The sequence below is a fragment of the Mobula birostris genome, chromosome 18 (assembly GCF_030028105.1).
Source record: "Mobula birostris isolate sMobBir1 chromosome 18, sMobBir1.hap1, whole genome shotgun sequence".
Taxonomy (NCBI): Eukaryota; Metazoa; Chordata; class Chondrichthyes; order Myliobatiformes; family Myliobatidae; genus Mobula; species Mobula birostris.
The window spans coordinates 16,127,367-16,153,832 of record NC_092387.1 but is presented as its reverse complement, the minus strand read 5'-3'; the positions used below and the strand labels follow the sequence as shown (position 1 = coordinate 16,153,832).

The 26,466-nt window shown below is 37.6% G+C and overlaps 1 protein-coding gene and 1 long non-coding RNA gene across 2 annotated transcripts in view; one reads left to right on the top strand and one right to left on the bottom strand.

The window, feature by feature from the left end:
- The window catches only part of LOC140211971 (fibrillin-1-like), a 460,859-nt gene that overhangs the window by 180,898 nt on the left and 253,495 nt on the right, over positions 1 to 26,466 (bottom strand). The window contains exons 18-21 of the mRNA XM_072282261.1: positions 25,273 to 25,398; positions 14,847 to 14,972; positions 10,612 to 10,731; positions 8,745 to 8,882 (exon numbers count right to left, since the gene is read on the bottom strand). Of these exons, the coding sequence (XP_072138362.1) occupies positions 8,745 to 8,882; positions 10,612 to 10,731; positions 14,847 to 14,972; positions 25,273 to 25,398 (510 nt within the window). The remainder of the gene's footprint in view (positions 1 to 8,744; positions 8,883 to 10,611; positions 10,732 to 14,846; positions 14,973 to 25,272; positions 25,399 to 26,466) is intronic.
- On the top strand, positions 3,822 to 26,299 carry LOC140211972 (uncharacterized). The gene is made up of 3 exons (XR_011889615.1): positions 3,822 to 3,919; positions 7,336 to 7,372; positions 26,262 to 26,299. It is a non-coding gene; the product is annotated as an uncharacterized lncRNA (long non-coding RNA).

The following is a 26,466-nucleotide window of genomic DNA, read 5'->3' as shown; positions in this document are numbered from 1 at the left end:
CAAAGGGCAACCTTGTCTGGTTCCACGTTGAAGTTTAAATGGTTTAGAATTCTGAGAATTAGTAAGAACCCGATCAAAAGGGGATAAATACAGTAATTTAATCCGTGGAATAAAGTTGGACCCAAAGTTAAATTTTTCTAAGATTTTAAATAAATAATGCCATTCAACCCAGTCAAAAACCTTCTCAGCGTCTAAGGATATCACACACTTCGGTATCTCCTTAGAAGGAGAATAGATAACATTTAATAATTGACGAATATTAAAATTAGAATATTGATTTTTTAATAAAACCAGTCTGATCGTCAGAAATGATAGATATTTTCCATCCTACAGGCCAGAACTTTAGATAGAATTTTACCATCAACATTAAGTAAGGAAATTGGTCTATATGAAGAACATTCAGTTGGGTTCTTATTTTTTTTAAGCATAAGCGAAATAGAAGCTTTGTAAAAAGATTGCGGCAACCTATCTGACTTAAAATAATCTGAAAAAACTGAACATAAGTGAGGTATAAGAAAAGAAGAGAAAGCCTTTTAGAATTCTCCAGAAAATCCATCAGGACCTGGAGCTTTCCATGAATGCAGTGAACATACAGCCTCGGCTATTTCTTCGTGAGAAATACATTGATCCAACTGTTTTAGGTTATCAACAGAACGAGTAGGGATATTTATTTGGTCTAAAAAATTATCCACTACAGTATTATCTTCAAGAAGATCAGAACTATAAAGTTTAGAATAAAGTTCTCTAAAAGTATCATTTATTTCTAAGTGATCAGTTGTCCCAATACTGTTAGCTTTATAAATGTCTTTAATCTGTTGTTTAGCACTAGAAGTTTCAATTTGGTTAGCCAATAATTTACCTGTTTTATCTCAATGAATATAAAATTAACTTTTCTCCTTTAGGAGTTAAGTTTCAATAGGGTATGTTAATAAAAATCATATTTAGTTTTAATTTCAACCTGTCTTTTATATAAAACAGGATCTGAAGTCAAAGCATATTCTTCATCTAATTGTTTCAGCTGATTGGCTAAATTAATTCTCTCTTTATTAGGTTTTTTCTTAAAACTTGCAGTATAAGAAATGATTTGTCCTCTAATATATGCTTTAAAGGCATCCCATATGACAAGACTAGAAGTCCTCTCCAACGTATTCTCTTCAAAAAAAAGTGATTTGCCTCTCCAAGAACTTTAAGAAATCCTTGTCAGATAACAAAGTTAAATTAAACCACCAGAATCTGTTTGTCTGAGGAAAACCAGGAAGATTTATGGATAAAAACACAGGAGCATGGTCAGAGATAGCAATCTCTTTATATTCACAGGATCGAACTAATGGAATCATTTGGTTATCAATAAAAAAAGTCAATTCTGGAATACATATGATGAACATGAGAGAAAAATGAGTATTCTCTTTCTGCTGGATGTAAGAAATGCCATATATCAACAATACCACATTTTGTTAGAAATGAATGGATAAACAAAGCTGATTTATTAAGCGTCGCTGGTTTAGAAGAGGACCGACCTAGATCTGGATCTAACCAGCAATTACAGTCTCCTGCCATCACCAATGAATACAAACTCAGATCAGGCAAAAATGGAAAAAAAACGCTCAAAGAATCCTGGATCATCTATATTTGAGGCATAAACATTAGCAAATACCAACAATTTATCCTCTAATTTCCCTGATACTATAACAAATCATCCATTAGTATCAGAAGCAACCTTGTGTTGAACAAAGGGAGTTGTATTTTCTATAAAAATTGAAACTCCTCTAGCTTTGGCCTGAAAACTTGAATGAAAGCGTCATCTCTCCATCGGCTAAAAAGTCATGAGTTATCAGAATTGCGTGCATGGGTTTCTTGTAAAAAATAATTGGGACCTTAATTTTTTTAATATAGGCAAAAATCTTATTTCATTTCATAGGATGATTTAATCCTTTCACATTAAGACTAAGTAACTTAATATTATAATCCATTTTATTATTATTTAAAAGAAAAATTAAAAGGGTAATCCTTAAGAGGGTTAAAAAAACTAAACAATGACCTATGAGATCAGGAAACCAAACAACAGGTTTGACTAAAATTCCCAAACAGCTTCCAAGAAAAAAAATCCGAACACCCTCCCCCCTCCCAAAGAGAGAAGGTCGACCAAAGAAAGTCGAAGCCTACAACTAGTAATGACATCCCCCCCAAAAATCCTGCTGGCCTAGCTCCAAATAAATTACAAGGTTAGAATATTCCAGCCTAGTCAAAACAACAGATAATAAAGAGACAGATAATTCTGATATCAAAAACTCTAGAAAAGTAAGTATGATATAAAATAATATGGACACATAGAATATTGGCTCATTAAAACCTTATTCTCAAAGTAAAACCTCAAGAGGTTCTAAAAGAAAATTGACTACAAGATTCACCAGAGGCAAAATACACAATTATTCATGTAAGTTTTTGTTAAACAGCTCTAACATGACACTTTAAAACTTAGCAGACAAAGTAATAGCACATTAAAGTCTTGTTCTTAAAATAAATCCTTAAAAAGTTTAAAAAGAAAGAGTTAAGTATAAAGTTTAGCAAAAGTAGAATAAACAGTTATTCATGTAACAAATAATAAGCAATCACTTTACTGACTCTAAATATTCCTGAGCCTGGAGACTTGAACAGAACCATTTTTGCGATCCATCCTGCAGTGTAATTCTGAGCTTCGCCGGATACCGTAAAGAAGGTTTAAAATCCTTGTTGTAGAACTTTGACATGACGCTTTTTAACTTAGTACGTTTCCCCATAATCTCTGCTGAGAAATCTTCAACGATTCTAATCTTATGTCCATTAAAATCAATCATACCTTTCCGATGAGAGTCACAAATTATATGGTCCCTTGTTTGAAACTCACGAAAAGCGAATACCACTGAACGAGGTTTGCTTGCAAACATTCCATTCCCAGATACGCTGTGCACTCAGTCAGTCATTGGTGTCAATTTTAAAATATCAGGAAATAACTGAACCAGAAAGTTTGCAAAAAATTTCGTAGGACCATCACCTTCAGTTAACTCTTCAAGACCAAGAATTCATACGTTATTCCTTCTACTTCTATTTTCTAAATCAGTAATCTTCAGTCTTAGTTCGTCGTTAACCTTGGATTGTTTTTCATAACGCTTTTGCAGGTCGTCCATTTTTTCATCCAGAATCAACAAGATTTCTTCATTCTCTTTTATTCGTTTATCGTGCTCAGTTAAGGTCTCTTAAATAGAATCCAGCTTTGTACTTAATTGTTTAATTTCAGAGCCAAGTTGTTGAAACTCTTCGGAGGATTCCTTTCTGAATTGCTGAAATTCCTCAGATGCTTCCTTTCTGTGCTTTTGTATCAATTCAATAATAGAATCTAAAGATGTAGAAGAATCTTCTTCTTTTTCACCTTTAGCAAATCTTGTAGTCATAGTGTCAAATCAGGTTGGAAAGTAAGAAAAGTAAACTAGGAGTGGCAATAAAATGCTGGTATTCCATCCACTACCAGCAGGAAGTCTCCAATTTTTTCTTTAAAAAGTGAGAAATGCCATTACCATCACACAACTGGCTGTGAAACTGTCAAGATGGTCCCAAAATCATCAGCAGACTGATCAAAAAAAATAGAGACACACGATTAAAGAAGACCCTATGAAATATCAGCAGTACCTTGAAAGAGAAAGAGATACAAAAAAAAGGAGACAGGAAAACTTAAGATCACCTCAAAATTACCAAAGCACAAACAGAGAATGAAGAGTTGACAGTAGAGAGTTAATCAAATGGGCTGCTGATAAGAAAAGACAGGCAGTACAATGTTTTAGAGCAGAGAATACCCTGCCAGAATCTCCATCAGGCCGGCAACAAGAACAGAATGACCTCCATCTTCCTGAGGCTTCACCTATGCACTAATGGAGACAATAAGAAGGTACTTTTAAGTTTCAAATGTTGTTTTTTTCAGAGTTGTTGAGATTTCTGTAAATGATTCATAAGTCTTATTGATAAATAAAAAGGGTGTAGTGGGTAAAGCAAATGTTTTGTCAGTGTTAAAAAGATGTTTCTCTTATGGACAGTTGAAAAATAATGATCTCTATAATCCATTTTAAATTTGAATTGCTGCTTGTTCTGGAGTTGGGAAGGGTTAGGCAGACGTTTTGTAAGCATTACTGTTTTTTTTAACAAGACTAGACAATGCCTAGTTTAGCTGGGCTGCCTATGCTCACGTTTCACATGGATATTTCTTCACAACGCCTGCCTTAAAATCTGTGATCTCTTACAGAATTTTGAGAAATAGTGCAGACCGTTAGGATGTGTTTTTAATTGTAACTGTTGATTCTTCTAGTTGAACAGATGTTTTGTCAGAGTTAATGTTAAACTAAAACCATTGTTTGTCAATGTCAAAAGTATGTTGCCATTACCATCACAGTGCGCATTTTGATCGGAATTCAAGTTTTGTTTAGTAATATTGATCTGAACTCACTTGCTGGAGTCAAGTGCTTTGTTGCCAAAATCAGCATTCTGTTAAAAGAGGTTAAAATTCCAAAAGTCTAATCAGTAAATAAATGTTTCATGGTTTAGCTAAGGAAAATATTGACAGCTTAAAAAATATATGCTGAATGTACTTAAATTGGGTTAAAACAAATTTATTAAAGGGCATAGTTTTTATTTTCAGAATTAACTTTGAAATTAGTTTTAAATTAAATTCAGTATTTTGATGGTGTGATGGTAATGACACTCATCCATGAAAACTTTGTAGAAGCACCTTAAAATATAAAAATTCTCTTAATGGTTGATCAATGCCAAGATCTGGTCTTCATTCCAGAGACTAAAATAAGGGTTATAACATAAACAACAGAGCTCAAAAAAATTTATTTTTTAGAATGTCAAATAGTCGAAGTGCCCCTAATTGAAGAATCACCCATATATTATGTAATGTATTTATATTTATCATTTTTTACATTAAAGGTTGAGCACCCCTTATCCAAAATCCCAAAATCTAAAAACCACCAAAACCTGAAATTTATTTGAGCACTGACATGATGTCACAAATAGAAAATTCTACAAGGTGATGGGTAGGTAGGTTCCCAGGCGATGCACTGGTCTCTGTGTACCACAGACTATTCTGAAAAGTGACCTCACATATGTAATGAATAGAAGTTAATGAAAAATAGAAAAACATGCCATAGAGTGCAAAATGAGGAGCTGAATCATATATTGAAAAAGTGGATACATCTGCGTGGCGTAAACATATATTGCTTAATGGTATGCTGATCATAAAATAAGCAAAGATCTACCATGACAAACTGAAGATTGAAGGTAATTGTGAATATTCAGCAGCCTGGTTGCAGAAATTTAAGAAAAAACACATTATAATTTTAAAGATTTGCGGTAATAAAGCATCTGCTAACCATGAAGAAATTCATTGATGTGTTTGCCAAGAGCATCGCTGATGAAAATCTAACATGCTGAATGGCTGCATCAGTACATATGGGTGAGGAAGTGTAAGACAAGGATTGCTTACCAGTGCATGTAAATTTAGAGTCAGGAATGATGGTGATGCTAAACAGCCACTGACTGTCCACCTGGGCGGCCGAGGTAGTGATAGCTTACCTTTGTGATGGTTCAATGTACACATTATTGTTTCATGCACAAAATTATTAAAAACATCATATAAAACTACCATCAGGGTATACGCATAAGCTGTATATGTAATGAAAATGGATTTCGTGTTTAGACCTGGGTCCCATTCCCAAGCTATCACATTATATACGTAGATACAAATATTCCAACATACAAAAAAATTGGAAATCCAAAACACTTCCAGCCCCAAGCAGTTCAGATAAGGGGTGCTCAACCTGTATTGTGTTCTTTATCTTAGTTTGATTTTATATACTGCATCAGATCTGGACTAACAATTATTTTGTTCTTCTTTACACTTGTGTACTGGAAATAACACTAAACAATCTTGAATCTCAAATCTTGAATGTTGAACTGGTTTTTATAACATGCAGTTTATATTCTGTGTTACACTCTATTTACTTCTCAAGCATTTCTTCAGTCCACTCCAGCTTTGAAGGGTGGAAGATGTTTGTGCATTAATTATTTTATTGTGAGGTGACTATTGATCCTCAACTGCCATATAGAGCTTTGGCAGAAAGAGGTGTATGAGTGCCTTAAAGGATCTTGATAAACTTTTTTGCATATGCACTTTCATATTTTAAATAGTAATAACCTCTTTAATAGTAATAACCCTTCTCACAAACAAGTACATTGATTCAGCAGTTAATATCTCACAAATCATTATAGCATTCAGCCATGAACACTGAACACAATTACAGTGGCATGCAAATGTTTGGGCACCCCGGTCAAAACTTCTGTTACTGTGAATAGCTAAGCGAGTGAAAGATGAACTGATTTCCAAAAGGCATAAAGTTAAAGGTGACACATTTCTTTAATATTTTATGCAAGAAAACTCTTTTTATTTTCATCTTTTACAGTTTCAAAATAATAAAAAAAGGAAAAGGGCCCGAAGCAAAAGTTTGGGCACTCTGCATGGCAGTACTTAGTAACACCCCCTTTGGCAAGTATCACAGCTTGTAAACGCTTTCTGTAGCCAGCTCAGAGTCTTTCAATTCTTGTTTGGGGGATTTTCACCCATTCTTCCTTGCAAAAGGCTTCTACTTCTGTGAGATTCTTGAGCCATCTTACATGCACTGCTCTTTTGAGGTCTATCTACAGATTCTCGATGATGTTTAGGTCAGGGGACTGTGAGGGCCATGGCAAAACCTTCAGCTTGCGCCTCTTGAAGTAATCCATTGTGAATTTTGAGGTGTGTTTAGGATCATTATCCTGTTGTAGAAACCATCCTCTTTTCATCTTCGGCTTTTTTTTACAGACTGTGTGATGTTTGCTTCCAGAATTTGCTGGTATTTAATTGAATTCATTCTTCCCACTACCAGTAAATGTTCCCCATGCCACTGGCTGCAACACAAGCCCAAAGCATGATTGACCCACCCCCGTGCTTAACAGTTGGAGAGGGGTTCTTTTCATGAAATTCTGCACCCTTTTTTCTCCAAACATACCTTTGCTCATTGCGGCCAAAAAGTTCTATTCAAAAGGTTCAAAGGAACGTCTAAACAAGCCTGATGCATTTTGGAAACAAGTCCTGTGGACTGATGAAGTTAAATAGAACCTTTTGGATGCTTTATTCTTGATGAAATTATGTATGTTTGTAATATTTCAATTTAGTTGTATTTGCTTACTTTTTGCATTATTCAATCTCTACTCCTTAAGTTGTCACTGAATGAAAACCTTAAGTTTTAAACGAATTCTGCTTAAATACAGGTTCACCAGAAAATTCATGGGAAAAACTATGGAGAAGGTAAATCTCTCTCAGCTTTACTTTATAGTATAATATTAATGTGATTGTTGCTTAATTTTTAAGGAAAAAAAATCTTGTCAAATAAAGATTTGCAAAAATCAAATCTTTATTTTGATAAAGATTGTGCTTTGTTGAATAATGACAAATTCTTGGTGTATATCTAGATATCATATTACTTTCAGATTTATTGCTTATATTTGATGAAATATATATTTCAATTTAATATTTCAATTATAGATTTAAAAAATATTTTATATTAAGGGAAAATACAAAGTAAACATTACTTTTTGACAGTTATGTTGTCATAACTAAAGAGCAATACTATTAAATATTTATAGGCAACTCAAATGGTTCCTAACATTACCTGTTTTAAATGGCATTACCTTGAAAACATTTAATTGTTTTATATTTACCAGGAAGTTAGTGGATTGATTTTGTTTCAACTCCCTTCTATTTTTGCCTGTAGTAAATACAAGTCATGATCAACAGCCACTCATGGAGAAGCTGATGCTGGTAACATAACTAACAGTCATAATGCTTCACAATTACTGAACCTTATGACTAAATATCTGCCAATAGTACAACCTCTTCACAAACACTACTTACTTAAATCAAAATTAAAATGTTACGTTTCAATGAACTGCATGACAGTCCCCGAAAATACTCTAGCTTGCTTAAAATCACAAAACTAAATTCATTGTCCAATTAATAAAGCTGTATTTGCATTAAACAAAAAATGTGCTCACTTGCTAAAGTTTATTCAAAAGTAGCTTTAGGGAGTATGATGCAGATCCATAAGAGGGAAAAAACAGGTAATTTAAATAGAAATGATGATGAAATCAAACTTGAAGGTGGATTGACAGCTCTCTGAAGTTTAACCTGTAAACTGGTAAGATTCTAACCAAAGGCTTAATGCAGTGCCAAGAAATGTTAACGATACACATATACCTCTGGAAATCTTAAAAATCAAAATTTACAAAACTTTGTGAAACAAATGTGAACAGCCAAAAACATAATATGAAAAAAGGATCTTGAAAGCATAACTATTTCAATAACCTACTTTGGCTCTCTCCATTCTTTTGGACATTTATTAAGGTTTTATTAAATTATATGCATTTGACCAATTGGTTTTCTATTGTACTCTGGTGACCTTATCTTTTTTTCTAGCATTTGGGTGATGTAATTGTTCAGAAGCCATTCCATACTTGTTAGAATTATGAGAGTGTCAGGTAATGTATGTGGCATTACACTGAAGTACGTACTCCCAAAAACCTCATGAATCCTGTAACCATATTAACACCACAGTGAATTATAAATGAGCAATTTCAATACAGTGGAAACTATATTAATAGAATTACAGAAACATGATTACCTATTTTGCAAGGTTCACAAGGACTTCCCCAAGCAGCACCCAATGTTGCGCAGCACTGTGACTTTAGTGTGGCACCATTAATATTTATTTCACACTTTCCTCCAATGTGTTGCAACCAACAAGTCCCTTTAACCGTCTCTGCAGGAAAAGCATATTTCTACATGAAAATTATGGATTAGAATAATTATTTTTGATAAATGAAATAAAACCACTGATATGTGAAGATTTTCCAAAGTTTGTTTTCCCTGGAGTGGTGGAGCTTGAGGAGATAGGATTACTCTTGTCCTTGCCTACCACCCCACTAGCCTCCGTGTACAGCACATAATTCACCATAACCTATGACATCTCTGATGGGATCCCACCACCAAGCACATCTTTCCCTCCTCCCCCACTTTCCACAGGGATCACTCACTACGCGACTCCCTTGGCAACTTACAGTATCCCTCTCCACTGATCTCCCTACTGGTACTTATCCTTGCTAATGGAACAAGTGCCACACCTGCCCCATCACCTTCTCCCCAACTACTATTCAGGGCCCCAAACAAGTCCTTTCAGGTGAGGCGACACTTCACCTGTGAGTCTGTTGGGGTCATCTACTGTACTCTTGCTCCCAGTGTGGCCTCCTATATATTGGTGAGACCCTGTATATTGGGAGGTTGCTTCGCTGAGCACCAATGTTCCAACCACCAGAAAAAAGGATCTCCCTGTAACCACCCAATTCAATTCCACTTCCCATTCCGACACATGATAAGGCCACACTCATGTTGGCGAGCAACATCTTATATTCCCTAGGTGCGCTTCAACCTGATGACATGAAAATTGATTTCTTGAACTTCCAGTAATTACCCTGCCTTCACCATTCCCGTTTATCTCTCTCAGCTTATTTCCTTACCTGCCCATCACCCCTCTCTGGTACTCCCCCACCCTTCCTTTCTTCGATGGTCTTCTGTCTTCTCCTATCAGATTCCCCTTCCTCCAGCCCTTTATTTCTTTCACCAATTTCCCAGCTTTTTACTTCACTCCCCTCCCCCAGTTTCACCTATCACCTGCCACTTATGCTTCTTCCTCCCCTCCCACTACCTTCTTATCTGACTACTCCCCTTCCTTTACAGTCCTGATGAAGGGTCTCGGCCCGAAATACTGACTACTTACTCATTCCCATAGGCACTGCCTGGCCTGCTGAGTTCCTCCAATATTTTGTGTGTGGTGCTTTGGCACCTAGTTCTATTTGTTTCAGCAATGTTTGGATATTTCTTGAACATTTATTTCTGCAAAAGGTCTGATTTCCTGGTTTAATGATAATGGTAGGGGGATATGTTGAAAAGTGTGGTTACAGATGCATTAGGATTGCTGCTGCTTGAATAGAACACTTGAGTGCCACATATGCACCTGTTCTGAATCTATAACTCAAATTAAAATCTTCTAAATGTGAAGAACTTTGGTTCCATAAGGACTATCAGTGGTAATAATACAGATATATTTGCTACAAGTAGGTTGATAAGGAATTATCAACAACATACTCATTAATGCAGTGGCAAAATGAAATTTCAGGTTGTGACAAGATGTTTACTTGTCAGTTATATTTACTTTCATTTTAGAAAATTATATGTGAAGCTTTACTACTTGTAGTATAAGTTCACTGATATAGCAGCTGATAGCTACCCTCCCCCAATGGCCATAAATCAGCAGCTGAAATTAAGTCATGATCATACAGATTAATTTTAATTTCTAAAGATCATTCTACATTGATTTTATAAAACAAAAATGGTTAAGGTGGTACTATGACCAAGGTATTTAGGATACCCAAGTAACATGTTAAAAAGAGATCATATATTTTCTAAGAAAGTAAAAATATACACGGACATACCAATACACCGAGTTTTAGACGCATCAAGAGTACTTCCTTGGAAACACTGGCATGAATAACTGCCAGGCACATTCTTACAATCTCCATTGATGCAGGGATTGGTCTCACATTCATTAATATCTGATGAGGGAAGAAAAATTCAAGTTATTGTACGGTAAATCACAATCAGTACAAAACTTCTTTAAAATATTCTATGTTAATGTAAATCATGCTTTCAAATGTTATATTAACAATGGGTTTAATCTGCGGAATTCAAATGAATTAATTATGTTAAAATGTTTACATTCTAATATCGCAATATAATTTCATCACCTTAATGTGTTTAAATCCGAAAGATCATCCAGGATAGCAAGACACTTAGAACCATAGACTTTCATTATTCATCATGGGGAAACATGCACAAAGTGTTTATTTCAATTTTAAAATAAAATAATTAAATCATTCTCTTTTAACAATAACAACTCAATTTTTGACTTTTAAAAAGCCAAAATTCCAGCATTCTTTTAAGTACTTTAGAACTTCCATCTGTATTTGTGTGATGTTTAACCTACATTAAGATATTCACGGATCTGTTTAAAATTATTTTTAAGGTTTTATTACTGAATACAAGTAATTACCTTTTGAGGGAGATAAATTGTGGATTGCAGAGTGTTTGATCTCTACGGACTAACAGAAGATATTTCAACAAATTCCACATCATATTGCCAAAAATGAAAATATATCAAATAGATTACTCACTGTTCAAAGTAGCAAGAGTTTAAAAAAAGTGAAAGTATTGGTGGACTTCAAGCAATAGGAATGTTTATTCAAGTTCTTGACTGTTAATATGTTTTGTGGATGGGATTAAAAAGTTACAAATTGGAATAAACTGACCTGGCAAGCATAACTAGAACTTAAGAATTATGAAGAAATTCATTTTGAATTTGAAAATGAAAAACTGAAATACTCTCCTACTGATGACAGACTAGGAGGTATGAATAAGTAAAGGAATGCATTTGAATGTTCATATGGATTGAGCATTAAAGGCTACAACAAAACAAAAATGCTGGAAATATTCAGCGGTCTGCACCACAGAATCAATATTTCAGGTCACAGACCCTTCCAGAACATGAATGATATTGAACCTGTTTGTATTCCCACAGCTGTGGCTTGATTGCTGAGTATTTCTAGCACTTAATGTTTTTTGTTTAGACTTCCAATTTACCAGGGCTCCTTGATTCTTAAAACACGGGAATAGGCCTTTTAGTCCAGTTTGTCCATGCCTTCAGTTACATTTGAGCTAGTTCCATTTGGCAGTGTTTGGTTCATATTCCTTTAAACAATTCCTTCTCATATATCTGTTCAAATGTCACTTAAACATTGTGATTGACCATAAGGCCATAAGACATAGTAAGTAGGCCATTTACCCATCCGAGTCTGCTCCACCATTCAATCATCACTAACTTATTATCCCTCTCAACACCATTCTCCTGCTTTCTCCCTATACCTTTGATGCCCCTTACTAATCAAGAGTCTATCAACCTCCACTTTAAACCTATCCAATGACTTGGTCTCCACACCCATCTGTGGCACTGAATTCCACAGATTCACCACATTCTGGTTGAAGAAATTTCTCCTCATCTCTGTTCTAAAGAGACATCTTTCTACTCTGGATTTTCAGAAGGCCTTTGACAAGGTGCTATACGAGGCTGCTGGGCAAAATAAGAGCTTATGGTATTACAGGGAAGATACTAGCATGGATAGAGCATTGGCTGATTGGCATGAGGTAATCAGTGGGAATAAAAGGTCTCTGATTGATTGCTGGCGACCAGTAGTGTTCTGTAGCGGCCAGTTTTGGGACCACTTCATTTTATGTTAAAACCAATGATTTGGATGATGGAATGAATAGCTTTGAGACCAAGTTTGCAGGAGATACAAAGATAGGTGGAGGGGCAGGTAGTGTTGAGGAAGCTGGAGGCTGCAGAGGACTTAAGACAGATTAGAAGAATGGGCAAGAAGTGGCAGATAGAATACAGTATCTGGAAGTGTATGGTCATGCACTTAGGCAGAAGGAGTAAAAGCATAGACTATTTTCTAACGGGGAGAAAATTCAAAAATCAAAGGGACTTGGGAGTCCTTGAGCAGGATTCCCTAAAGGTAAACTTGCAGGTTGAGCTGGTGGTGACGAAATGTTAGCATTCATTTCAAGAGGACTAGAATATAAAAGCAAGGATGTAATATTAAGGTTTTATAAGGCACTGGTAAGGCCTCACTTAAGAGTATTCTGAGTAGTTTTGGGCTTCTTACCTAAGAAAGGATGTACTGATATTGACAGGGTTCAAAGGAGGTTTATAAAAATGATTCCAGGAATGAAAGGCTTATCATATAAGGAGTATTAGATGGCTCTGGGCATATACTTGCTGGAATTGAAATGAATTGTGGGGGGGAGGTGGAATCTCAATGAAACCTTTTGTACGTTGAAAGGTCTTGATAGAGTGGATGTGGAGAGAATGTTTCCTATAGTTGGGGTGGTGGTATAGGCCAGAGGACACAAGCTCAGAATAGAGGGACATCCACCTAGAACGGAGATTAGGAGGCATTTCTTTAGCAGGAGGGTGGTGAGTCTGTGGAATTCATTGCCAGAGATGACTGTGGAGGCTAGGTCATTGGGTGGCTTTAAGTCTAAGGTTGATAGATTCTTGCTAAGTCAGGGCGTGAAGGGTTATGGGGAGAAGGCAGGAGGATAGGGTTGAGACGAAAATGGATCAATCATGATCAATGGTCTGATATCTACTCTTTATATATCTGAAAAACATTTGGTCACTTATTTCATATTATTAGTTAGCTTACTTCATATTCCATCTTTTCTCTCCTTATTGTTCTTTTAGTTGCATTCTGCTAGTTTATAAAAGCTTCCTAATCTGCCAGCTTCCCAGTAATTCCTGCTATTTGTATGTCCTCTCTTTTGGGCTGTCTTTGACTTCCTTTGTCAGCCATGATTGCCTCCCTTTAGAATGCAAGAATATGAGGGTCTAAAACTAGGAGGGCATAAGTTTCTCATACAAAGGGTGATAGGTATGTGGAACGAATTGTCAGAGGAAGTGGCAGAGGTGTGTATAATCAGCATCTAAAAATAATTTTTACAGGTGGAAGAGGAGTAGAAGTAATTCGGCCAAAAGGAAAATGGGATTAGCTTGGATCAACATCCTGATTGGCATGGATGAGCTGAGTCAAAGACTGCTTCAGTGCTGTGTAATTCTACAGCTCTTTGAAGATTGAATTTGTCTTTTTTTGTGGGCACGTATGTCCCATATTGTTAGGTTGATGTTAGTATTGTAATTATGCTGGAATGTCTTAGCTAAAGGTATAGTTAGTGCTAGGGAATGAATTCGGTTCTACATCCGAGATGGTTACAGTGCCATTTCCTGTTTCTAGTGTTCAACCATTTTATTTCATATTGAGTTAACTTAATTGGCTGAGGACATTTTTTGATGATAGGAACATGAGGGTGAAGACAATATGTATTTTGATACAACTAAGTGGTTTAGTTAATTATTTCAAAAGGAAGTTGAGAGTTCTATACATAGTTTTAGTTCCCTGATTTAATGAAAAATATATCATTTAAGAGAAGATTGCTAGGATGATCCCAGGTTTGGAGGCAATGTCTTATAAGGATAGATGGAACAGGATACTTTGGTACTCTGAAACTTAGAAGAAAGAAAGATGATACAAATACAAACGTATATGTAGTTGACAGAGTACATGTTTGAAGAATGTTTCTTCTTATCAAAGTGTCTAAGACCAGAGGGTATTGGCCTCAGTATAAAGGGCTGCCATATAAGACTTAAATGAGAAAGATGAATTGTATTTTTTGGAATTCTTTTTTTTATAGAAAGCTGTGGAACCTGAATAATTGAATATATTTAGAGCTGATATAGATTTTTAATCAGTATGAGAATCAAGCATTCTGGGCAGAGGATAGGAAAGTAGATTTCATCAACCATGATTTTATTTGATGGCATTGCAAGTTAGAAAGGTCAAATGCATAATCTTGTTCCTCTCTCTTATGGTATTATGATACATCCTTTACCCTAATTAAAATGTGTTACTTTGGAGACGTAGAAATTTTAGCTTCAAATTTTAGGTTTATTTCTATACCATGGTTTTGACAATAAAGCAAACCTTCTGAGTACTGATCTCTGAAAATTAAGATAGGAAGCATTGTAGGGACACTTGGTAAGATTAAAGCACCTTACCTTCACATGTTTCAGATTCAGGTTTAAAAACATATCCTTTTGGACAGGAACAGGTATAACTCCCAGGTGTGTTTCTACAGAGACCATTGTCACATAGTAATCTGTTCACAAAACACTCATCAATATCTGCAAAAAAAGAGAGATTTTTAAATATGTATCCAAAGAAAAACTCCATTTTTATTTTATTACTGAAAATATGACAAAAGATGATATGCTAGTGGTTTTTTTTAATGCATTGCTGTGTAGTTCACCCAGGACATGGCAGTGCAACAGGATTGCGCTTCTACATAAAGATTCATCGTGGATCATTAGAAATAATTATTGAATCTTACAAAGCAATATATATTATTTCTCAATGACTTAAAATGACACCCTTCTATATTAAAATTGTTCTGACAATAATGACAGAAGCAAGAGACAGAAAGAGGATGTAATCACCTGTTTTGTTTTATCCTGACCTTCAAATCCTTATGGATGAGACACAGAATTGAGATACTCTATGTTAGGTTCGAGTTGGAGACATTCCAAGGCAACAGGCAGGAGAAAATGCCTGGTAATAGTCTCAGAACTTTCAGTATATAATGAGACATACATGCAATGTGGTGGAATTCTGCAAAAATTCCATTCCTTGCAACATATTTCAGTTTGAGAATTCTGACACATTAAGACGGACTACTACCTTCAGATGAAACAGTGATTTCCCATACACTCATATATACTAATACTAGCAGCCAGCCACAGAGAAATCAAGCAAGGGATTTATGTCATTGTAAGACATTCAATACTTACACTTTGTCATCTTGGCTAATACTGCAGGCATCCAATACCCGGTCCTGCACACAAGAGAACTCTTCTGGGCTCAGAGCCTAACTATGTTGGAGGAAAAGTTCTCCTGAGAGACACTGGGATATCGCAGCCCTATGTAGCAGGCACAACCAAAGAAGCCCTGAATTTTTTGAAACCTGGTATACAGGTGTAAGGGGTTTCTGCTTTTATGTTACTGCGTAGGCTAATTAAAATGGCTTGTTATGTTATAATTGAAATGGCTTCTTCGTTATGTTAAATGCTGAGATGCTAGCAACTTGTTTGGGTTATATTATTGATAACAGAGTGAACAAACCAACTGGGATAGAGTTATTCTTCCTAGTGTGTCTGCAAGTTATTGTGATGCGGGGGTTTTTGGGGAGAAGGCACAAGAGAGAGAGAATGCACAAGGTGCTATGAGCCGGCTAACGGGGTTGGACCCCGAGCAAGAGTCCGAGGTCCAGGGTTTTCAGTGAGGAGAGGAGATGGAGACAGACTTGTGTGGAGCGTCTGGTCGACCACCGTGGTTGGTCCCAGGCGGCAGGTCAAGGTGGTCAGAGGGGATCGAATGGTGAAGACAGGATCGTTACTAGAGCTTCAATTGTTTGTGCACAAAGAGGTTGAACTTTGATGAGTGTGGCACCTTTTATTTTCCTTTCATATTTTATCTCTATGAATTATATAGTTCCAGTAATATCTATAAATTGTATTTCATTTAATTGAATATGGTGTATTGTCTGTTATTTGGCGGGGTGGGGTAAATCACACAGCATCCAAACAAACTTAATTACTCAGTTTGGCGGGTCCGAGGGCTGCTTCCCTAGACGACAGCAAGCTGAGCGACCCTGATGCTTGCCAGGGGGCTACACAGCTATCCCTTCCTTCTCCTTTGAAATGACTGTTCCATCTACACATATATACATTTACTATACCTGCTACTTACATAACCAAGTACAGGAATTCAGAATGCCCATGTTATGCCTTAATTTATATAGACACAGAGGCATGCAAATCACACACCAATCTGTCCAACAACAGAGGAGACGGAAAAGGATGGTGATCTTAAGGAGGAAAAAGACTCTTTAGAATTGTACCTGACACTGCTCAGTATCATCTCAAGTACTGACAATGTGGATGCAGAATAGATTGGAGGGTCATGTTTAACATTCAGAGAGAAATATAGTCAGCTCAGAGGTGGAGAAAAGCTATACCGCTAGCTTTCCAGCACTATCCCATGCAGTATAAATGAGGAAAGTGGTAAGAAAATATGGAAGCAAGATGTATTAAGTTAATCTCAATGCACTGTGTGGCTTGCTTGACAAAAAAAGCAAGGGGCATGCAAGACTTCACCTTCAACTATAATTGTTCATGGTAATACAATGAGTCTAGTCAGGAAGTGAGAGTACTTCTAATACAGTTGGTGCAATACTTTCAAATGACAAAAACATCTTCTCCACAACATCCATCAGCACAGGAGCACTGCAGGGATGTATATTTAGCCCCCTGCTCTACACACTTTACACCTATGACTGTGTGGCTAAGTACAGCTCCAACACCATAAACAAGTTTGCTCTTGATACCACTATTGTTAGCTGAATCAAAGATGGTGATGAATCAGCATACAGAAGAGAGACTGAAAATTTGACGTGGTGTAATAACAATAACCTCTCACTCAATGTCAATAAGACTAAAGAATTGATTGTAGACTTCAGGAGAGGGAAACCAGAGGTTCAAGAGCCAGAAATCAGTGGAGGATCAGAGGTGGAGAGGATGTAACTTTAAATTCCTGGGTGTCACTATCTCAGAGGACCTGTCCTGGACCCATCATATAAATATCATTGCAAAGGAAGCACAACAGCATCTCACTTCCTCAGGGGTCTGCGGATACTTGGCATGTCACCAAAAACCTTGACAAACTTGTGAGGTGGGAAGTGTGCTGACTGGCTGCATTACAACCTGTTACTGGAACACCAATGTCTTTGAGCAGAAAATCCTACAAAAGATAGTGGATTTGGCCCAGTATATCCGGGTAAAACACTCCTAACTATTGAGCACATTTACATGAAATGTTACCAGAGAAAAGTAACATCCATCATCAAAGATCCTCACCACCCAGGCCATGCACTTTTCTCGCTGCTGGCATCAGGTAGAAGATACAAGTGCCTCAGGACTTGTACCACCAGGTTCAAGAACAGTTACTACCCTTGAACCATCAGGCTCTTGAACAAAAGGGTATAACTGCACTCATTTAAGGACTCTTTTATCTTGTTATTTTATACTCGTTATTTATTGCTATTTATCTGTAATCTGCATTTGCAGAGTTTGTTTATAGTTTACAGATTCTGTTTACATCTACTGTTCTATAGATTTGTTAAGTATGTCTGTAGAAAGAGAATCTAGGGTTGTATGTGGTGACATGTACATACTCTGACAATAAATTTTACTTTGAACTTTGAACAGTTGCTCAAGGTACAGATTTTTGCTTTTGTGGAGATGCCGGCAGAGTTTTGTGAAGTTTGTGTGATATTAAAAAAAGGAAGTAGGAAGATCTTTGAAAGATCAGAGAATTGAGGGCTATGGTAAACTGGTAAAGGAATGAAGCCTGTGATAGATCAGTGATTATTGTACTGAATGGCAAGACAGGCCTATTCCGGCTCCTACTTAATGTTCTTATATCCCATCAGGAATCTGCTGACTGCTGTCCAAGAGAAAACTGTTGTGACAAAACAAAGTACTACTTCCCAGGATCGATTTTCGTAATTTGAGAAGTGACTGACCTTCACTAGAGAACATAATTGGGGGCAAATCTCTCAGACCATACAGGAAGGATGTTCCCAATGGCTGGAGAATCCATAACCAGGAGTTGTAGCCTCCAGATAAGTGTGTGCCATGTAGACCAAGATTAGGAGAAATGTTTTCATCCAAAGGATGATGAAGATGTGAAATTTTCTATTGCAGAAGTAGTTGAGGTCATCAATGAATATAATCAAGAAGGAAGCAGATCCAACATTTAATGGATAAGGCATCAAGGGATAGGGCAGGAAAGTGGGAACAGGACAATGAAGTAGATGATCAGCCTTGATTGTATTGGCCAGTGAACAGGTTGAGGGACTGAATGACTGACTTCTGTTCCTATTTTCTATCATAATTAAGACAATTACAAAGATACTAAGGCAGAAGTAGACAAGGAAAGAAGATTAGAATGTAAGAAGTTAGATAAGTGCCGACAGAGATTTAGATAGGTTATAATTGCAGATAAACACTTCATGGGCTTCCAGTGAGTACAGGTATCAATTTTAACTGACATTTCAATGACACACTCTGCCATCTTCATCAGGGATGATGGCTGGGCATATCTAGTCCAGTGGTATTTATACCCTTCATTCATCCCTGTTAATTGGTTAGTCCTCATTCATTCAGGGTTCCAATGTCGCACCTCGTTTACAATCGAATTCCAGTTCTTACTTAAGAGTTAGACCTTTGTCTTTGTTAAAATTCTTTTCCTCTAGTTTTATTTCAATGGCTTCCTTCACCATGTGGTCCCAAAAGACATTGGTGCAGCACAGTAGTTTTGTGCCACTGAAGTCAATCCTGTGGCCATTGCGAATGCAGTGCTGTGCTACTGCCAATTTCTCCAGGTAACCCAAATGGATACACCTCCTATGCTCCTTGATGTGGGTTTCCACCATGCGTCCCATCTGGCCGAAATACACTACTCCTCATTCACAGGGAATCCTGTAAATGTCAGCAGTCCTGAGTCCCAGGATATCTTTAACCTGCATAAACTGAGATTTCAGCTTCCTTATGGGATTGCAGATGGTATTAATCTGGTATTTATTCAGGATCCTGGCAATCATTCCAGAAACCATGGAAATATAGGGAAGACAGGTGGTAGCAACAGGTTCCTCCTTGTTGTTAGGTTTCCTGGCTTTTCTGTTGGCCCTTTTAAGGGCCCGATTGATTTCCTTCACCCAGTAACCACTCTGTACATCTTATTTCCTCGTGGAGACTCTCTGGGTTCAAAATAGTTTCTGCACAGTTAATAAAAATAGAAAGAACTGCTCTATGTTGGGAGGCGTGATGGCGGCTGTTTTGTTGAGGTATAAGTCCGTGTGAGTGGATTTCTGATAGATGTCATGTCCGAAGCTATCTTCTGGTTTCCATTGTATTCTACTTTGATTAACTGTGCAAAAAAACCCAGAAATTTGAAAGACTTCCGGCCCAAGTATCTTGGATAAGGGGTGCTCAAAGTGTATTATGACAGTAATAGCAGGACATTTAGAAAATTATAATATAAGCAGATTCAACATGACTTCATGAAAGAGAAATCATACTTGACAGATTTTTAGAGTTCTTTGAGTCTATAATGAGCAGCACAAGTAGAAGGGAAGCAGGGAGAGCAGACGAATTTTAATACTGAAAAGGCATTTGATGAAGTACCTAATGAATAATTATCAAAAAATATTCATGCCACTGGGAGTAGTATATTAGTATGTTGAGGACAGTGTAACTGGTAACAACCATTCAGGATAAATGGATAATCTTCAGGCTTGCAAACTCTACCAGTGTAATTAGACTTACTGTAGGTCCTTAATTTCTTTCAATCTACATTAATGAATATTGGATAAAGACACAGAATAGATTGTAATGTGACTTGCTGATAATTCAATAAGTAGGAAAAGAAGTTGTGAGGATGACACAAAGAATCTGCAAAGATAAATAAATAGATTAAATCAAAAACACAAGAGATTTTGCAGATGCTGCAAACCTACAGCTACACACACAAAATACATGGAAGAACTCAGCAGGTTAGGAAGCATCTATGGAGAGGAATAAACAGTTGATGTCTCAGGCCAGTTCATCGGGACTGGAAAGGAAGTGGGAATAAGCCAGAATAAGAAGGTACTCTTCCTATCAGGGGAAAGACAACATGCCACCAATTGCCAAGTGTGGTGGAAAGTGGTGGGTGTGGGAGTGGGGATGAATTAAGTAGCAGGGTGGTGATAGGTGGAAGAGGTAAAGGTCTGAAGAAGAAAGAATCTAATACCAAAGGAGAGTGGACCATGGGAGAGAGGGAAGGCGAGACACAGAGGAAGGTAATGGACAGGCAAGAAGAAGGAGTATGAGGTGAGACAGAATGGGGAATGGCAAAAGGAGAGAAGGAAGAAGAGAGAGAAACTTCCAGAGCTGGAGAAATCAGTTTTCATGCCGTCAGATTGGAGGCTATCCAGATGGAATATGAGGTGTTCCTCCAGCCTGAGAGTGGCCTTATCGTGGCAGTAGGGAAGGCCATGGACTGACATGTCAGAATGGCAATGGGATGTAGAATTAAAATGAGTTGCCAATGGGAAAACATGCCCTTTGTGGTAGATGGAGCGAACCTTCCTTTGTCAATCCTGCTTGTTATTTCCTCAAAGAATTCCAAAAGATTTGTCAGGTAAGATTTCCCTTTAAGGAAACCACGCTGACATCAGCCTACTTTATCATGCACCCCTGAGTACCTTGAAACCTCATCCTTAATAATGGACTCCAATATCTTCAATGAAGTCAGGCTAACTGGTCTATAATTTCTTCTCTTCTGCCACCCTCCCTTCTTAAAGAGTGGAGTGACATTTGCAATTTTTCTGTCCTCCAAAACCATTCCAGAATCTAGTGATTCTTGAAAGATAACTGCTAATGCCTCCACAATTTCTTCAGCTACCTCTTTCAGAATATTGGGGTGTATTTTATTTGGTCCAAGTGACTTAATTATTTTCAGACATTTTAGCATTCCAAGCACCCTCTCTTTAGTAATAGCAACTACACTCACTTCTGCCCCCGACACTCTCCAATTCTTGGTTATACTGCTAGTGTCTTCTATAATGAAGACTGATGCAAAATACTTACTAAGTTCATCCGTCATTTCTTTGTTCCCTCTTTACAACCTCTCCAGTGGTCCAATATACACTCTCGCATCTCTTTTACTCTTTAATTATCTTCATATTTCACCTTTTCTCTCTTTATCCTAATTTTGGCAGCAGAAAGATGGGGTGAGGGCAGATATCCAGGAAATGGAAGCGATGCAGCTGTGGGCAGCATTGATGGTATAGGAAGGGAAACACCGTTCTTGAAGGAGGAGGACATCTCAGAGGTTTTGGAATGAATGTAAAGCCACATCCTGAGAACAGATGCAGCTGTGATGGAGGAAATGAGAAAAAGGAATAGCAATTTTACAAGTGATAGGGTGAGAAGAAATATAGTCTAGACAACTGTGAGAGTCGATAGGTTTATCAAATAATCAGTGGACAGTCTGCACCCAGAGATGGAGACAGAGAAATCAAGAAATGGGAGCGAGGCGTCTGAGATGTACCAAGTAAATTTGAGGACAGGGTGGAAGTTGGTGACAAAGTTGATGAAATTGACAAAGTCCACATGGGTGCAGCAAGCAGCACTAATGCAGTTGTTGATGTAGCGTATAATGATGTGGGAGTGCTCCCAGTGTAGAGTTTGGATAGGAGGAGCCAAAAAAGAAATCGCTGAGCGTGAGGACCAGTTCCATCAGATGGAGGAGGGCAGTGGTGGAGGAGAATTGTTTAGGTATGTTGTCTAGAATGAAGTAGAGAGCTTTAAGGCCTTCCTGATGCATTAAATGGTTAGACAGAAATATGAAAGATGAAGTATAATGTGGGAAATGTGTGTTTATACACTTTGGAAGGAAGAATAAAAAAAAAGACTTTTTAAGTGTGGTGGGACTGCAGAACAATGCTGCACAGTGGGACCCGAATGTTCCTGCTTGCGCTAGACAGAGAGAAGACATGCAGGTACAAGTAATTCAGAAAGAAACTAGAATATTGGTCTTTAGTGCAAAAGGGGATAGAGTACAAAAAGGAAAGTTTTGCTACAACAGCACAAGGCAATGGTAGGACCAAATGCAAATTACGTTCTATATTGGTCTTCCTATTTCAGAAGAGATATACTTCCCTTGTTGATTACATGGGTGATGTGACTGTCTTATAAGGAAAGGAAGGAGCATGTGGAGTAGTCAAAAGCCAAAAAACGAGGATTTGGCTTATGATCCCTCAGACTGTGCCTTCTCCAAAATGTAAGAGACAGAGGTGACTGTGTAAAAATATTCAGGAACTTACATGAGTCATTCATGCAAGCTCCTGGATACTTGGCAAGAGTAATAAGAATTGTTTCCCTCATGGTCAACCACAATTTGTAAACTCAGAGTGTGGCAGCTTTATGATTCATTATAAACTCTGTGTTCTCAAGTGCAAGCATTTAGAACAGCATGTTAATATTCTGGCAAAGCCTGCGATGCTAGCAAGCCTGTATGACTTCTCAGTCTCATTTTCACCGGTGAAAGGAAGATAATGGAAATTCCTTTAACTTTACTTAAGTGTAATATGGCACAGATTACTGAGTTCTGTCTAGAATTAAAGAGGGAGTGAGAAATTAATAGTGACAGCGACCCCTGGCTCCAAATATAAATCTTTTGAGACACAGGTGTATGGCTGTGGCAAACTTATCTGTATCATGACTAATTTAGAAAACCTCCAAAGACACTGCTCCTTGGAGGGATTGAGAGCATAAAACATAGTTTACTCTGAGAAATTTAATCTTTAGACAGAAGCTTTCCATTTTGCTTCCCTTGGAAAATTTTACTACAACAGTTTGTCTGTGCAGCACCTTAATTCTAGCTCATGCCATAACCAGTAGGACCAGTACAGATGCAGTGGTATCATCCAAAGTTTCTATGGTCTATAGATGCAGGGCTTAGAACAGCAGTCAGCCTCCACAGAGTCTACTACAAGCCTGCAGAAGTTTGAACAAAATACATGAGCACTCTTAAAATGCCCTTCTGTACAGGAAACAGAACTAAGCAGGCACACCCTGCATGTATGAGGCCCCAGGTTCAATCCCAGACATCTCTACACTGTTTATCTTAAATTTTATGACATGAAGGTTGGTGGAGTTGTGATAGTGTAGAAGTTGTTGTAGGATATAATGGGATATTGATAGGACGCAGAGCTGGGCTGAGAACTTGCAGATGGAGTTCAACCCAGATAAATATGAAATAAGTCACTTTGGAAGGTTACATTGAGGGCGGGATACAGGGTTAATGGCATGGTGCTTGGCAGCGTGGAAGAACAGAGAGACTTTAGTGTTCAAGTCCATAAGTCCAGCAAAGTTGCCACGCAAGTTGATAGGGTGGTTAAGAAGGTGTATGGTGTGCTTGCCTCTATTAGTCAGGGGACTGAGTTGAGGAGCTGCAAGGTAATGTTGCAGTCCTATAAAATCCTGGTTAGACCACAGTTGGAATACTGTGCTCAGTTCTGATCACCTCATTACAGGAAGGATGTGGAAGCTTTAGGTGTAGAGGAGATTTACCAGGATGCTGCCTGGATTAGAAAGCATGCCTTATGAGGACAGGTTGAATGAGCTAGGACTTTTCTCTTTGGAATGAAGGAGGATAAGAAGTGAGTTAATAGAGGTGTATTAGATGATGACGCATAGGTTGAGTGGACAGCCAGAGAATTTTTTCCAGAGTGGAAATAGCTAATATCAAGGTGCATGATTTTATGGTAACTGCAGGAAAGTACAGGGGAAGATATCAGAGGTAGGTTCTTTACACAGATACTGGTGAGCGTGTGGAATGTCCTGCCAGGGATGATGGTAGAGGCAGATACATTAGGGGATTTTAAGAAACTCTTAGATAGACACATGGATGACAGAAATATGGAGGGTTATGTAGAAGGGAAGGATTAGATTGATCCTAGAGTAGATTAAAAGGTTGGCACAATATTGTGGGCCAAAGGGCCTTTACTGTGCTGTAGTATTCTATGTTCTATGTTTTTAGATATATGTGATTATCAGAATTGGTTAAGACAGCTTAAAATAAATTGTAATTCAAGTATTTACAAGAAAATACTCCAAAATATATTAAGCCAGTCATTTAATTAAGACATAAATTATTATGAAATTAAGGGAAATAAAAATAGTTTAATACAATTAAACAAATATTTAGATGGTCAATCAAAACTATTCAAATTACTAAGGTCATGCTAGTGCAGCAGCTGTCACTGCCATTAAATTGAGGAGCCAATAATGACGTATCTTACTCACTATTGAGTTTGAGGTGGAACAAAAGATCTAATGTTCTAGCTTCTGACCTCCCATGCATTTCATGCTTCTGCAATGCAGAATGGCAGCATGAAAGCCCAAAACATGCTGATGTGTACACAGCAGCCAGCTAGCAGACCTCAGCATAATCCAACCAGTGGATTTCTAGAGCATAACATGGAAAAGCCAGCTTGAAGCAGCATTCTAGGTATGTTTTACATTAATTATATTGAATCTGATCTTAGGAATACATCTGGACTAGCACAGCCATTGCTCATGGTGAGGCAAATTCTGCAGCCACCAGAAAGAAAGGCATGTAGGTTCAATGCCATTCTTAGATTCACTGTGGCAAATAGCCAGATTTGAAGGCAATTACTTCATGATATGGCTTTAAGTGGAGTCATTGGGGGCTTGCCTTGCTCAGACTACCCTAAGAATATATTTTTAAAAATCAGTATACATATACTGACTGTAAAATTTTAACAGAATTTCTTGTGCCTGAAATTTAGATACATACCAACACATTTTTTGCCAGATATATCAACTTCATAACCGGAATTGCAAATACATCGGTAACTGCCACGTGTGTTCTCACAGACTCCATTTTGACAAATATCAGGATCCAATGCACACTCATTGATATCTGTGAAATCAAAACACTTGTCAAAACAGAGCTTTATTTACTTCCATACAAAAAAGTAACCAAGGAACTCAAGTGTAACACAATTAAAATTAACTTCGAATAACAAAGATGTTTTTCAAATTTAAATTATTAGATGTGAATGTGGAACACACTTCAAATTTTTATTTGTATTTGTTTTAATGTCTAGGTTATGGGATGGAACATGTAACAATGCAGCAAAAGTAACAGTTAAAAACATACCATGACAAGTGTAAAAGTTAACATTATCTTTAGTTGTGGTACGAGGGGTGATTGATAAGTTCATGGCTTAAGGTAGAAGAAGTCAATTTCAGAAATTTCCTACATTTACACACTTAGTGCAGTGGTCGTGGAGCATACGGATCCCTTCTTTGTAAAGGTCGGTGTCTTGGACCTCCAGAAGTGGTCCACAGCAGGGCTGACTGATAAGTTCGTGGCCTAAAGTAGAAGGAGATGAGGAGAAACTTCAAACTTTCTGCATTTTCACTCAAAGAGTTGAACTGCACGTGCATGTAACAAGAGCTGTTTAACTCATCTCCTTCTACCTTAGGCCACAAACTTATCAATCACCCATGCTGTGGACCACCTGGAGGTCCAAGACGCTCTCATTACATGCACGTGCAGTTCAACTCTTTGAGTGATAATGCAGAAAGTTCGAAGTTAATAACTCACCTCCTTCTACCTTAGGCCACGATCTTATCAATCACCCCTGCTGTGAACCACTTCTACAAAGAAGGGATCTGTATGCTCCACGACCACTGGACTAAGTGTGTACGTGTAGGTGGGGGGAGGGGAACTATGTTGAAAAATAAATGTGCTAGTGTGGTGACCCACTTTCTGTGCAGGCGAACCGGCTCACAAAATGGCGCGTACATTGGCAGAGAGGCCAGCCCCAAAATGGCGCTGGGCCTTCTTCTTCACCAGCAAGGGGAGAAAGCCTGCGCGTGGGAAGAGACTTTTGTAATGCACCTCTGATGTCATTTCCGCCTGGAGAGGGTGGGAACGGAACTGTGTAAAAGCCAGGCCGCGAAGTTTGAATAAACTAGTCTC